The sequence below is a fragment of the Bombus vancouverensis genome, chromosome 1, assembly GCF_051014615.1.
Source record: "Bombus vancouverensis nearcticus chromosome 1, iyBomVanc1_principal, whole genome shotgun sequence".
Taxonomy (NCBI): Eukaryota; Metazoa; Arthropoda; class Insecta; order Hymenoptera; family Apidae; genus Bombus; species Bombus vancouverensis.
Genome location: NC_134911.1, coordinates 13033125 through 13046052, shown reverse-complemented (window position 1 = coordinate 13046052; position 12928 = coordinate 13033125). Strand labels below are relative to the sequence as shown.

General features: G+C 31.1%; 2 protein-coding genes across 2 annotated transcripts; one reads left to right on the top strand and one right to left on the bottom strand.

The window, feature by feature from the left end:
- Nucleotides 1-332: 332 nt before the first annotated feature.
- On the bottom strand, nucleotides 333-8077 carry LOC117153452 (uncharacterized). The gene is made up of 11 exons (XM_076621395.1): nucleotides 7064-8077; nucleotides 5339-5924; nucleotides 4813-4895; nucleotides 4472-4578; nucleotides 4288-4343; nucleotides 3997-4155; nucleotides 3320-3836; nucleotides 1617-1712; nucleotides 1433-1488; nucleotides 1142-1300; nucleotides 333-981 (listed from the first exon to the last, which is right to left on the bottom strand). The coding sequence occupies exons 2-11, from the start codon at nucleotides 5913-5915 to the stop codon at nucleotides 464-466; spliced, it is 2328 nt and encodes a 775-aa protein (XP_076477510.1). The 5' UTR covers nucleotides 5916-5924; nucleotides 7064-8077; the 3' UTR covers nucleotides 333-463.
- Nucleotides 8078-9283: 1206 nt separating this feature from the next.
- On the top strand, nucleotides 9284-12060 carry LOC117153535 (tubulin delta chain). Its single transcript, XM_033327677.2, has one exon. It carries the CDS (start codon nucleotides 9890-9892, stop codon nucleotides 11228-11230), a length of 1341 nt encoding a protein of 446 aa, XP_033183568.2. The 5' UTR covers nucleotides 9284-9889; the 3' UTR covers nucleotides 11231-12060.
- Nucleotides 12061-12928: the final 868 nt, after the last annotated feature.

Below are 12928 nucleotides of genomic sequence, written 5' to 3'. Positions count from 1 at the left end.
ATTATTTCTTTTATACCTTTTTACGCAATTCCCTGTTCTCACAGTATGTATTGTAAATTATTTATAATTTTCTGTAATACACCTGCAATAATCTGCATAAAAAATTATGCGGATATCACCATTAACAGTGAAAAATATGACATTTCTTAAATATCTTATCCTAATCCAAAGAAAAGATCCTTATAACACCTTTATAGTTTCATACTTTATTTAACATTTTATCAGATATATCTAAATATCTGCAGATTAATTTACAATAAATTTATATAAAATGTCATAGTTCAAATTTTATCAATAAGGTAGCGTACGTACTAAATTGCTACATGAAGACATAAATACAAACAGAATTTAATTGTTCGAAATTTGTACAAATGTACATCTGTATTTCGGACGATAAGAATATATAATTGAATACATTTGAAATATCACTGATACATCGTATTGTACAAAAAGAAAGATTTCTTTATGGCGATGGTGACCAATGGGGCCAAGTTTGGATGGCACTGTATAATGTATCTCCCGGACTTGAAGTCCGAAAGACTTGTCGGTGTCCTAATAATTTGTAATCCGGCGCAATTTTACCATTTTCAATGCCCAATTCGATAAGTCGTTGCGCAGCATACAGTTGCCTTGTAGGTGGTATTACGATGTTGAACGTTCCGATAAAAGAAATACCTATGCTAATATTATTGAATCCAAAGGAATGAGCGCCCATAAAATCCCAACTGCGACCAACGTATACGTATCCATCGCCACCAACAAGAAAGTTATAAGCGATATCCGACCATTGTTTAGATTCTATGTGAAATGTTTGTATATATCGAACGTGATATGCACATTCTGCTTCTGTTCTACAAATTTCAGTTGCTGTATGACTAATAATCACGTATGGTACTGGAAGTTTCATCTTTGTTAAAGCTGTCGTAGGTGGCTGAGCACCCCATTCATTTTGTTCAATGAAACGAACATTTTTTACTTTATCTGTAATTTAACCAATATAATTTAGTTACAAACAACTTGTTGACAAGCAACAGATATATTAACTCTTCAGACATTTTCAGTTATCATTAAGCTACAAATCGATTGACAAGTATAACAAAAATTAACGAATTATAATGAATAAGAAAGTTATGAATATTACCTCCGAGCCCAGAATCTGGAATTTGCGGAAAATCTACAAATGTTGTAGTACTCGAATTACGCGCGAGGTATTTATTCGTAATGAGAATGATAATTTCAGGAAGGGCAGATACTAAAAACAAAATTGCTGCGCATCCAATGCCCCACAACCATTTTTTTGCTAAAATAACATAAAAGTATTATTAGACGAAAAAAATCATTACATTACTAATATTATTACTAATATAATTATACAGATAATTTTGATAATATTTAGTTTATACGTTTTAATCCTTCCTTAAAAATTTCTTACATCTGTCATCAGCGTTTTTTGTTTTAATTTCATAGCACTCATTGATCTTGTTCAATCTATGTCAGAATAAACATATTTTTAAATAAAATGAAAATATAAAAATGCAAATACCGTGCGAATTAAAAATTGCATATTATATATATTAACATCAATTAAGATTGTGTCTAGTATAAGCTGCACATACCTTTTTATTCTGGCATAATAAGAAGCACGCACCTTTGATTTTTTCATTATTTTGTTAGCGTAATGACAGAAACGATACGATTTTAAACCAAAAGTACAGTGTTAGAACTAGATCGAAATACTTATATACTGTGTAGAAAAAAATATGGTCTGCGAAATCGTTCGTAGCTGTCTGCTAATTCTTGGAATTCCCCCGTGTTTTATCAATTTCCTAACGCAGATTTTAAAATATCATTATTTTCTGTCGTTTATATCATACCCATTTAATAACTGTGCAATGATAAAATTACATAATTAACCCCTTGCCCTACACGTTATCTGCCCATCGCGCGAGCCATAATAAGCAAGAAGTTCGGTCGCGCGCCGTGCCATTCATCTGTTTAGCCGTGTGCTCGAACTGGCGCAAGATGTATACCTCTTATGACATGTATATTTAGGGGCTACAAAGGGAATTGTGAAATAATAAACAACGTTTGAAGACAAATAGTGTTTTTGGATTCGTGGTTTTCGCTTATGGCACAAATCCCGTACCACGAGTCTCGCTCGTGATTATAGGCCAAGGGATTAACAACAAGAGATCTACGCATTTACTTACTGTTTACTTTCCACCAATCTCAAATTCATCGATGTTTCTCACCATTGTGAAAAATTCTATCAATCTTTTCCTAACTCAGCCACGAATTACCATGTTCTTTGCTTCTTCTACATCGGAAAAACAATTATCGCCATATTACATGCAACGTCGATCATTTATGTTATGGCTGTCAATACACGGCATGCAAACACGTCACCCGCCAAAATGGCTATCTTCGAAACTATAAAATAGTACACGGCTCCCATTTTTAACAACATTATATTGATATATAAATCGAAAAATTATAAACATGTATAAAAATTTTCAATCCCTGAGAGCTCTGTACATTTACTTCCTTTAAGGATGCTGTTACTGTTAGTAACAGTTGCCTTAAACAATATGTGTTCCATAATCAATCATTTCATAAGCATCTATATCCTTTTCGCGTTCCGCAAACTTTCTCAATTAAAATACATCAAAATTGTAAATAAGACTGAACGATTTGCGCTGAAGACGATTCTAACGCCCTCTGACAATGAAGAATTAAAATTTAATTGCTACCTCAATTTTTGGCGGTACAATCTATCTTGTATTATTTAATGTAGCAATGAATTGTAGAATAAATCCCTCCAAAAAGTTAGTATTTGGAACAGAGAACTTGATATGATTATTTCTTTTATACCTTTTTACGCAATTCCCTGTTCTCACAGTATGTATTGTAAATTATTTATAATTTTCTGTAATACACCTGCAATAATCTGCATAAAAAATTATGCGGATATCACCATTAACAGTGAAAAATATGACATTTCTTAAATATCTTATCCTAATCCAAAGAAAAGATCCTTATAACACCTTTATAGTTTCATACTTTATTTAACATTTTATCAGATATATCTAAATATCTGCAGATTAATTTACAATAAATTTATATAAAATGTCATAGTTCAAATTTTATCAATAAGGTAACGTACGTACTAAATTGCTACATGAAGACATAAATACAAACAGAATTTAATTGTTCGAAATTTGTACAAATGTACATCTGTATTTCGGACGATAAGAATATATAATTGAATACATTTGAAATATCACTGATACATCGTATTGTACAAAAAGAAAGATTTCTTTATGGCGATGGTGACCAATGGGGCCAAGTTTGGATGACACTGTATAATGCATCTCCCGGACTTAAAGTCCGAGAGACTTGTCGGTGTCCTAATAATTTATAATCCGGCGCAATTTTACCATTTTCAATGCCCAATTCGATAAGTCGTTGCGCAGCATACAGTTGACTTTTAGGTGGTATTACGGTGTTGAATGTTCCGATAAAAGAAATACCTATGCTAATATTATTGAATCCAAAGGAATGAGCGCCCATAAAATCCCAACTGCGACCAACGTATACGTATCCATCGCCACCAACAAGAAAGTTATAAGCGATATCCGACCATTGTCTAGATTCTATGTGAAATGTTTGTATATAACGAACGTGAAATGTACATCCCGCTTGTGTTCTACAAAATTCAGTTACCGTATGACTAATAATCACGTACGGTACCGGAAGTTTCATCTTTGTTAAATCTGTCGTAGGTGGTTGAGCACCCCATTCATTTCGTTCAATGAAACGAACATTTTTTACTTTATCTGTAATTTAACCAATATAATTTAGTTACAAACAACTCATTGACAAGCAACAAATATATTAATTCTTCAGACATTTTCAATTATCGTTAAACTACTAATTGATTGACAAGTATAACAAAAATTAACGAAATATAATGATTAAGAAAGTTATGAATATTACCTCCGAGTCCAGAATCTGGAATTTGCGGAAAACCTACAGATGTTGTAGTAGTAGAATTGCGCGTGAGGTATACATTCGCAATGACAACGACAATTATAAGAAGCAAAGCTAGTAAACACAAAAATGCTGCGCATCGCCAGGTCCACACCCATTTTGTTACTAAAATAACATAAAAGTATTATTAGACGAAAAAAATCATTACATTACTAATATTATTACTAATATATTTATACAGATAATTTTGATAATATTTAGTTTATACGTTTTAATCCTTTCTTAAAAATTTCTTACATCTGTCACCAGCGTTTTTTGTTCTAATTTCATAGCACTCACTGTTCTTGTTCAATCTATGTCAGAATAAACATATTTTTAAATAAAATTAAAATATAAAAATACAAATACCGTGCGGATTAAAAATTGCATATTATATATATTAACATTAATTAAGATTGTATCTATTATAAGCTGCACATACCTTTTTATTCTGACATAAAAACAAATACACGACTTTGATTTATTCATTATTTTGTTAGCGTAATGACGGGAACCATAGGATTTTAAACCCAAAGTACAGTGATAGAACTAGATCGAAGTACCTATATACTGTGTAGAAAAAAATATGGTCTGCGAAATCGTTCGTAGCTGTCTGCTAATTCTTGGAATTCCCCCGTATTTTATCAATTTCCTAACGCAGATTTTAAAATATCATTATTTCCTGTCGTTTGTATCATTTCCATTTAATAACTGTGCAATGATAAAATTGCATCATTAACGACAAGAGGTCTACGCATTTACGATAAAAGAAATTTTATTTACGCATAAAAAATTAATCAATCCAACATTTGTAGAGAAAATATTTAAAAAGTGTTTAGTATGAGATAAAATACAATAGACAACACCTTTTATTTTGGTATCATTCAGTTATATTTAAAATAAGACTATTTCAAATAGTCAACTATCTATAAATAGTTTCCAGAAAATAAAGACAATCACGGTATCAGGCACGATGCAAACGAGCGACTTTCATCCGCGCAATATTGCTGCGATCATATGTCTGTCTCCGTTGTTCTTAGTTAAGGAAACAAAGAAAGAAATATGATTGCAACAATATCGCGCAGACAAAAGTGGCTCGTCTGCATTTAGGCTCAGTGCATTCAAAATTAATCCATCGAAAAAAATGGAGAAGATTTAGATTCCATAGCTAGCCAATGAAACTTATATGTAGCTAAACCTAATGGATTCTATGTCTGTTACGATCGTGTTTACAGATTCCCATAAAAACATCCACAGAAACCTAAACACGCACAGTACCTATCGAGGGCAGACTACTAAAAAAAATTACCGTTACGGAGATCAGGATTTTGTGATAAGATCGCAGTCGAAGCTCCTTTGGTAGTCGACAAATCGGAGGTATTTGCATTCGATGCTTGAACATTATCACTCTTCGCCGTATTGGGTTCCTGTATCGAAGTCGGGTTCGTGTAAACGAACTGCTTTATTGTTACTGGACCTTTATAGAAGGTTTTGTTACCAAGATGCACGTTACTCGAATTCTTCACGCGTACATCACCAAAATTCGAGACATCTGCATTTGGAAGCACCACATTGCCATCGACTGTGGTCACTTCTTGATGTTGCTTAAACACCGCCGGCACGGGTAAGTCTGGTACCCAATCTCCTTCATCGATATCCGTTTCATCATCCTCACTGTCATCTTCTATGTTACTGCACTGCGTAGAGGAACCGGCAAGGCTGCCATTTCCGGTGACGCTAACCACAGTATCAACAGAAGAATGCACTATCTCACCTCCACAGTTTTCGTTATCGCGATTTTCAATGGAGGCGTTGCTTATTTGATTTGAATCTTTTAGATATTGGTTTTCGTCCGTTTGTCGATGCTGTTGCACCAATGTCACCATACCAACACACTGCAGAAAGAAAGAGTCCGTTTAACACGTTACAAAATTTGTATGCTCACGAAAAAATGTAATTACTTATCATACATTTTAATTACGTTATTGTACACTATGAATGTAAGTAGTTTAAATATGCAAATGAAACTATTTTCTTAATGAGGTATCTTCAACCAAGTAGTATAGCATGAATGGAGAACATGTACGATAGATGATAAGTTCATACAATGTGATTAATGAAGAATTTGAGTTTGAAAATGAAATAAGAATAATAAAAGAGATTAACGATAAAGATACGCAGGTAATAGAACTTAATAATTCACGTTTACGCTGAGATTTGATTCAGTCTTATATTTCGACCAATATATCTCAGTAACAATAAATACGCTAAGTTGCATATAATCATATATATACATTATGACCGATCTATACTTGTGAATTCCAGAACATTAGACATATCATTTGACAAACAATACGTATATGCTATAAATGACTGGATAATCCTTTCATAAAATTTTTTGTAGGATATTATATCCTTTGTTTTCCTAACACATTTCTATTCCTAAGACATTCCGAGCAAACATTATCGTTAATCACTTGTAGAATGGATACATATTTAGAAAGTTACTAATCTATGATCAATTCACATAATGGCCTACAATTTAGATCATCAAAGTAATTTTTGAGGTACCGAATGGCTTGAAATATTTATATTTACATTTGCTCCATTCTTTTCCATTTATTGAACAAATTTAATAATATCTTAATTTAAATTTAATAATAATTTAATAATAATAATAAACGAACAAATTATGTTATTATTCTAATTTTTTAATTTTTCAGTTAGTTATGACTAGCTAGTAATGACTTATCGTAATATGTATTTGGAGTGGTGTTAATCGCACTAATAGGGCGAAGATCAATGTATACTATAAAATTTACGCAATCATAAAATACTAAACATGACAAAGCTAAAGAATCGGAAGATGTCAAAGGGAAAACACTTACAAGGAAAATTGTAATAAGAAAGATACAGAAGATGACAAGAAGTTTGATAATAACAATAATAATTATGCAGAAAGTTAACAATGACGAAGAATGATTAAAGTAATTTTAGTTTCAAGTGAGTATCAAGTGAATCATAATGGAATTACCTCGCACAGATCATCGTTTCCATCGACCACAGTCACTTTGTCTGCGCCTCTAATTATTATTATCAGCTTCTAACATGGCGTCTTTATAGTTGAATTTTCATCGACGCTGCTCGAGAGGAAGATATCGATGAACGGAACTCTCAAAAATTGTACGGTTTCCAAATACTTTGTGCATGCCACTCACTGTACATTTACACATGCGATACATACATACATACATACATATATATATATATATATATATATATATATATAAAATTGATATAATTATGAAAACACGTTCATAAAGTAAATGTTAATCTTATAATGATTCTGTACTGTCGGACACTATTGCCGGTGATACCACGCGCCTCCGAAGGTCGCAGCTGGAACTTCGACACAGATAAACTCGTGTTTTCACACCCCGTAAAAATGTATGGCACATAAAAAAAATTAGACGTAATCCGACGCGTCGCGGATATTCGTAAACGATTCGACTAATATTAACATCCTATCGCTTCGTTCACTGTCTTCGCTTCGTCTCACGTCGTTTCACAACTCTACGTCACTGCTTTGTGACGTTCAACGAGTTTCACGAAGGACGTGACAGTCGTTAGCACACACGGTTGGAGAAGGAAGTATTCGATACGTCACTGGCGTACATTAAAATGAAGCTAAAGGAAGATTTAAAAAGAAGCTGGTGAAATGTTCACGCCCAATTCATCATTATCAGTTAAGCAGCACTTTTACCATTTCACGAATCTCTTTACGATAAGACACGAGGTCTCAATCAATGAAAACTAAAGCGAGCTGATTAAATAGGATTGTCCAGCGTCGGTATTATCTATCCGTGATTTGTCGTCATGACGAACTGTCGATGATTTGTCGACCAAACCGCAAAATTGTTTGCAATCTCTCTCTCCGTCTTTTTTTTTCGTCGTGTACAACTGGAAATTCTAGTCTTACATCTCGTTGAATTGTAAGTCACTGAAATCCAGAGTTCAACCGTGCAACTTGCTGCTAGCAATATTTATTTTTGTAAAGTTAGATACGATATGATAATAGCAATGAACTTATCCCACTGTGTTTTCCCATCTTACATTTTGTTTGCATGATAATGATGCTTGAAATCAGAGTAGTATAGATTATTACATACCTACTTTTAGATTGTACTTGTTTATTTTTTTATGAATTAACACACGAGTTTATTTTATAATATTACACGCAACCTATTATAATCATTTCCTACTTAACTTTTATGTTACTTCTTATTTGACACTTAAGTCTCGTGTTATCTAAGTGGTTAACGCTCCGATTATACATGTATACATATGTAGCATAGCAGTTGATAAAAAACACTCATGTTTTGAAGATTATCTGCCGAAATATGCAATATGTTTGCATGTTTCAAAGAATCTTTCATTATACATAAAATTTAAATATATATATATATGTATAATCTTGTTATTAGTTCAAGGTATTAAGTAACTAAAAAAAATGTTTGAGACAAGTGAGACAAAATAAATTTAGTTACATAATGTTTTATTGTAAATCTTTCTTCCGTTAAAGACATCTACATTACTGGTTTTCGTTAATGTTAAACTTTACCTTACGTTGATATCAAAACATTAATCACGTTAAATACATTAAAAACATCTTCTATAATTTTGTTAAAAAAATTTAATTATTTTATATAAGAAGAGTAATCATTATTGATTTCTTTGTGAAGTTGATTTGAATAGCATATTCTTGGAGCATTTGCGATAACCGTATGTTAGAAAAAAAAATTTTTTCATCTTTAATAAAAATAACTAATATTCAAGAGAATCACTAATGACACATGCCCGTCTTTAGAGATAATATATTATACCTAGTAATTATAATATTGGTCGTAAACTTTTCAACAGAGTCTTTATATAAAATAAGGCTTAAATAATATTTAATGACATTTATTGTATGCTTATTTATTCTCATATACGAACTACATTTTGAACTACCAAGATATTAATTTATTTACATACAATGAAAATTTTCTGTAATTTATTTTTATATCGTATACAGATATTTTCGAATATATCTTGTACTAATGTACAAAAATGTTCTATATAATATAATTATATATATATATATAATTAATATATTATAATATTAATATAATATATATATAATTATATTATATATATATATAATATACCCTTAAATATATAGTACGATATTTATAGTCCGTAAACAGAATGCATATGATATAAATGAAAAAGATGAATGAAGATGGCGAAAGTGCGGGAGGTAAATTTGCAAATAAGAGAAAAAATATAAAGCCGGAAGTTCATTCTAAGCCAATAGATAAATAATAAATAAAATAAAATATAATATTTTTGAAGACATTACAACCAATAATTTACAAACCGTTATTGTTATTTTTAACAATTCCATTGCGCGTTATGATTGCGTGATCTCGCGGTGAGTTATTAAACTATTTACAAACATTACCTTTTACTGATCATGTAGCAGTCCTACTTATAATCTAACTTAAATTTGTTTTTTTTGTCAATGAACCTTCAAAACAACTTATGTAACCATTCGAAATGAATCTTTTTCTTAACAAGTACACATTTCCTCGATAAAAAAATGTTATACTTTGTATAAATATTAGTACCTAATTTACTTTTCTTTATGACTGTCTGTATCTTATATCTTTAAATACAAATCATTTCAATCAAGTCACATTTATATCTATTTTCGTGTATTAAATACGCTTCAGTCGAATGTAACAAGCAAGATGTATTTTTCTGTTTTGATAATATAATGAACTACTTTTGTAACTTGTGCAAATGATATATTTTAATAATGCTTACCATACAATTTGGGCAATGTGGAAATCAACTAGGACATACATTATTCTCAGAAGTATCATCTGATTTGGAATGTGCAAATACAGGTGTATCATATAAGGCTAATTATCAATATTCAGAAGACACATTTAATAAATGGTTTAATGGTATATCTAAAAGTAATGAACGTTTGGCAAGAGCAGTTCTTGTTGATACTGAGCAAAAAGTAATAAGTAAGATTTATAACGATAAAAGTAATTCATGGACATATTCAACAACGAATGTAATTTGTCAAGCTGGCGGAGGTTGTGCAAATAATTGGGCATTTGGTTATATGATAAAAGGATATGAATTAAGCAATGCGATATTAAATTGTGTCAGACAAGAAATTGAAAAATTAGATCATTTTGATGGATTTCTTTTGTTACTAAGTTCTGCAGGTGGAACAGGATCTGGCATTGGAAGTTATATTACAAAACTATTGCGTAAAGAATATGGTAAAAAATCTATTGTTAACACAACAATATTACCATTTTCATTTGGAGAAGTATGTACACAAAATTATAATACATTATTGACTTTAGCAAAACTTTACAGTGAAAGTGATATCAATATTTTAATTGAGAATGAACAGATATATAATATATGTACCAATTTATTGAAGAAATCACCTACAAATTTACAAGATATGAATGAGGTTATTTCAGAAAAGCTACTAGCTGTATTTCAACCAGTAGATTGTATAAACCATAACATAAATTCATTATTATCACAGATAGCATGTCACCCTTCATATAAAATAGCAACAATCAAGAGTAGCCCACATATACCTGCAGCATTCGCAAACTATGAACCTGTGTATAATTGGAATTCATATATACATCATTTAAAGCAAACGCTTAGAATATCAAACTTCAATTCACAGTTAACTAATGTTGAATTAAAAATACCATCTAATTCATTAAGCAACACCACACATCATACATATGCTTGCTCAATATCAAACGTTTTGATAACTCGTGGAATAGCATCAGAACAAGATCCTATAGTAACAGACATATTTAAAGAAAAACATTTATATGCAGACTGGAATACAATTAATTGGTTCACTCATTTGCATCAAAACCGAAAATTCTTAAACCATGATAAATTTCTTGCATTGATAACCAATAATTTCCAAATTTCTTATTCTTTGGATATACTTTTAAACAAAGCTTGGAAGTCTTATGTTCATTCTGCATTTTTACATCAATATAAACAATTTGGTTTAGAAGAAGATGATTTTTTACAAGCATTCGCAGTGCTTGAAAATGTTATAAAAGATTATAAAGAATTGGTTCCTCATGCAAAGCAATAATAAATCATAATTAGTTTTCATAATTGAAATGTAATAAATAAAAAGTTAATTATAAACTTTTTACAACATTGTTTGTGTACATAAATTTTTACTTGTATCACAAAAGCAAGCTATTTTTCGTGACAAATTCAAATATTGTGTACGTAGGAGTCAAAAACACGTATGGAAGGGTAACTATGACGTCACAAGAAAATCGACCAACTTGCGACGTTGTATATTGCATATTATGTAGGTATAATAGATATCTACGCCTAAAATGCAACGATGACAAAGACAAAACAAGAAATGTAGTAAAAAAAGATAAAAAGAAATTTAACATAGAGAAGACGAGACGTATTTAACAAATCGAGAATGGTTTTCAGTTTAACTTGGAGAGAGTGGGAGAAAGTAAATGAGAAAATGAGCATCTTTGTACTACACATCCCTTTTATAATGTGGGAGTTAGGAATAAGTAGGAAGGTATATTCTGCGCTTGTGCGAAGGGGCGGCTGAATCCAAATGATGCAGAATGAAAAAGTTCTGACCATTTCCAAGAAACAACGAAAATATTTCCAAGAACCGTAGTCATCTATTTCCCCTCTTCTGTTCATCCAGGGAGAATCGAAAGAATAAATTTATCGAGAACGGTATTATATGGTACAGCATCACTGTTAAAATATAATGAAACTTTGAATTTTATTTGATTAACTTTAATTATAATTAAACTTTGAGAATATTGTGTAATATAATTTTTAAAACATGATTATCGATATTTAATAACTAATATATTGGATTATTTAACGCTTACAGATTATTTTAAGATTTAAATATTTTACATATATAAATGATATTACATATTATTGGGCGCAATCAAATTTAAGTATTTTTTATAATTATATCAATATAGGACATTTTGAAATTTCTAAATAAAATGATCTGTTATGGTTGTCTAAGATATTTCAAGGTCTTACTTTTAGACGCGTTATGTAAAGGTAGAAAAAAAGAAAAGAATCTATGGCGTGGGGAATACTATATAAACAACGACAGATGCACTATCCACACCGTTCTCTAGCATCAGTCAAGCGTTACAGGTACAGCTACGATTGTCAGAAACTCGTTTGCTGCCCCTTCATCGCCCCCACTGCATATCCTAACTATTGAGCACCTTTAAGATTAAGTATACCCCACTACTAATCTTTTAAATCTGGCGATAGTATGTATGTATTGCCATAAAAAAAGACAAGGTTTTTGAATATGAATTAATTACATAAATCTTGAGGCATATGTAATCAACATGGAATTTATCTATTCTTCTTCTTTCATAAAATCTAGAAGATAATGTTCCAAAGCTTTAAGTTAGTGATTTTTCATAATGTGGGGTTGAAGGAAGTAGCGTGTACAGTAGTGGCGCCATCTAACATATACAGGGTCGCATAGCTGCCTCTTCAAAAAGTATATTATTAATTGTAAGGTTATTTCTAAATAATATATCAATATCTGCTCTGTATCCTTACACTTTTAATTGTGCGACGTTTATTAACGAGATCATTGAAACTACTATAACAAATGAAATATCAAAATATGTTATTTTAAGATATCAACAAATTAACAGGATTCTTCGAAAGTATACATGCTTCCCTGTAAACCTGCGCACGGATACATAGAACACAGCACGTAGTAGTATTCGTGTGCGCGACTCGAATACCAAGAGGCGTGGTT

Excerpts from the sequence above, each read along its gene's own strand:
- LOC117153535 (XM_033327677.2), top strand. The coding sequence starts at position 9,890 with ATGCTTACCATACAATTTGGGCAATGTGGAAATCAACTAGGACATACA.
- LOC117153452 (XM_076621395.1), bottom strand. The coding sequence starts at position 5,915 with ATGGTGACATTGGTGCAACAGCATCGACAAACGGACGAAAACCAATAT. Across the intron at positions 4,156-4,287 it reads AAAAAACGCTGGTGACAGAT|TAACAAAATGGGTGTGGACC; the intron begins GTAAGAAATTTT and ends ATGTTATTTTAG. Across the intron at positions 1,713-3,319 it reads CATTGGTCACCATCGCCATA|TACTTTTGGTTTAAAATCGT; the intron begins AAGAAATCTTTC and ends GTTCTAACACTG.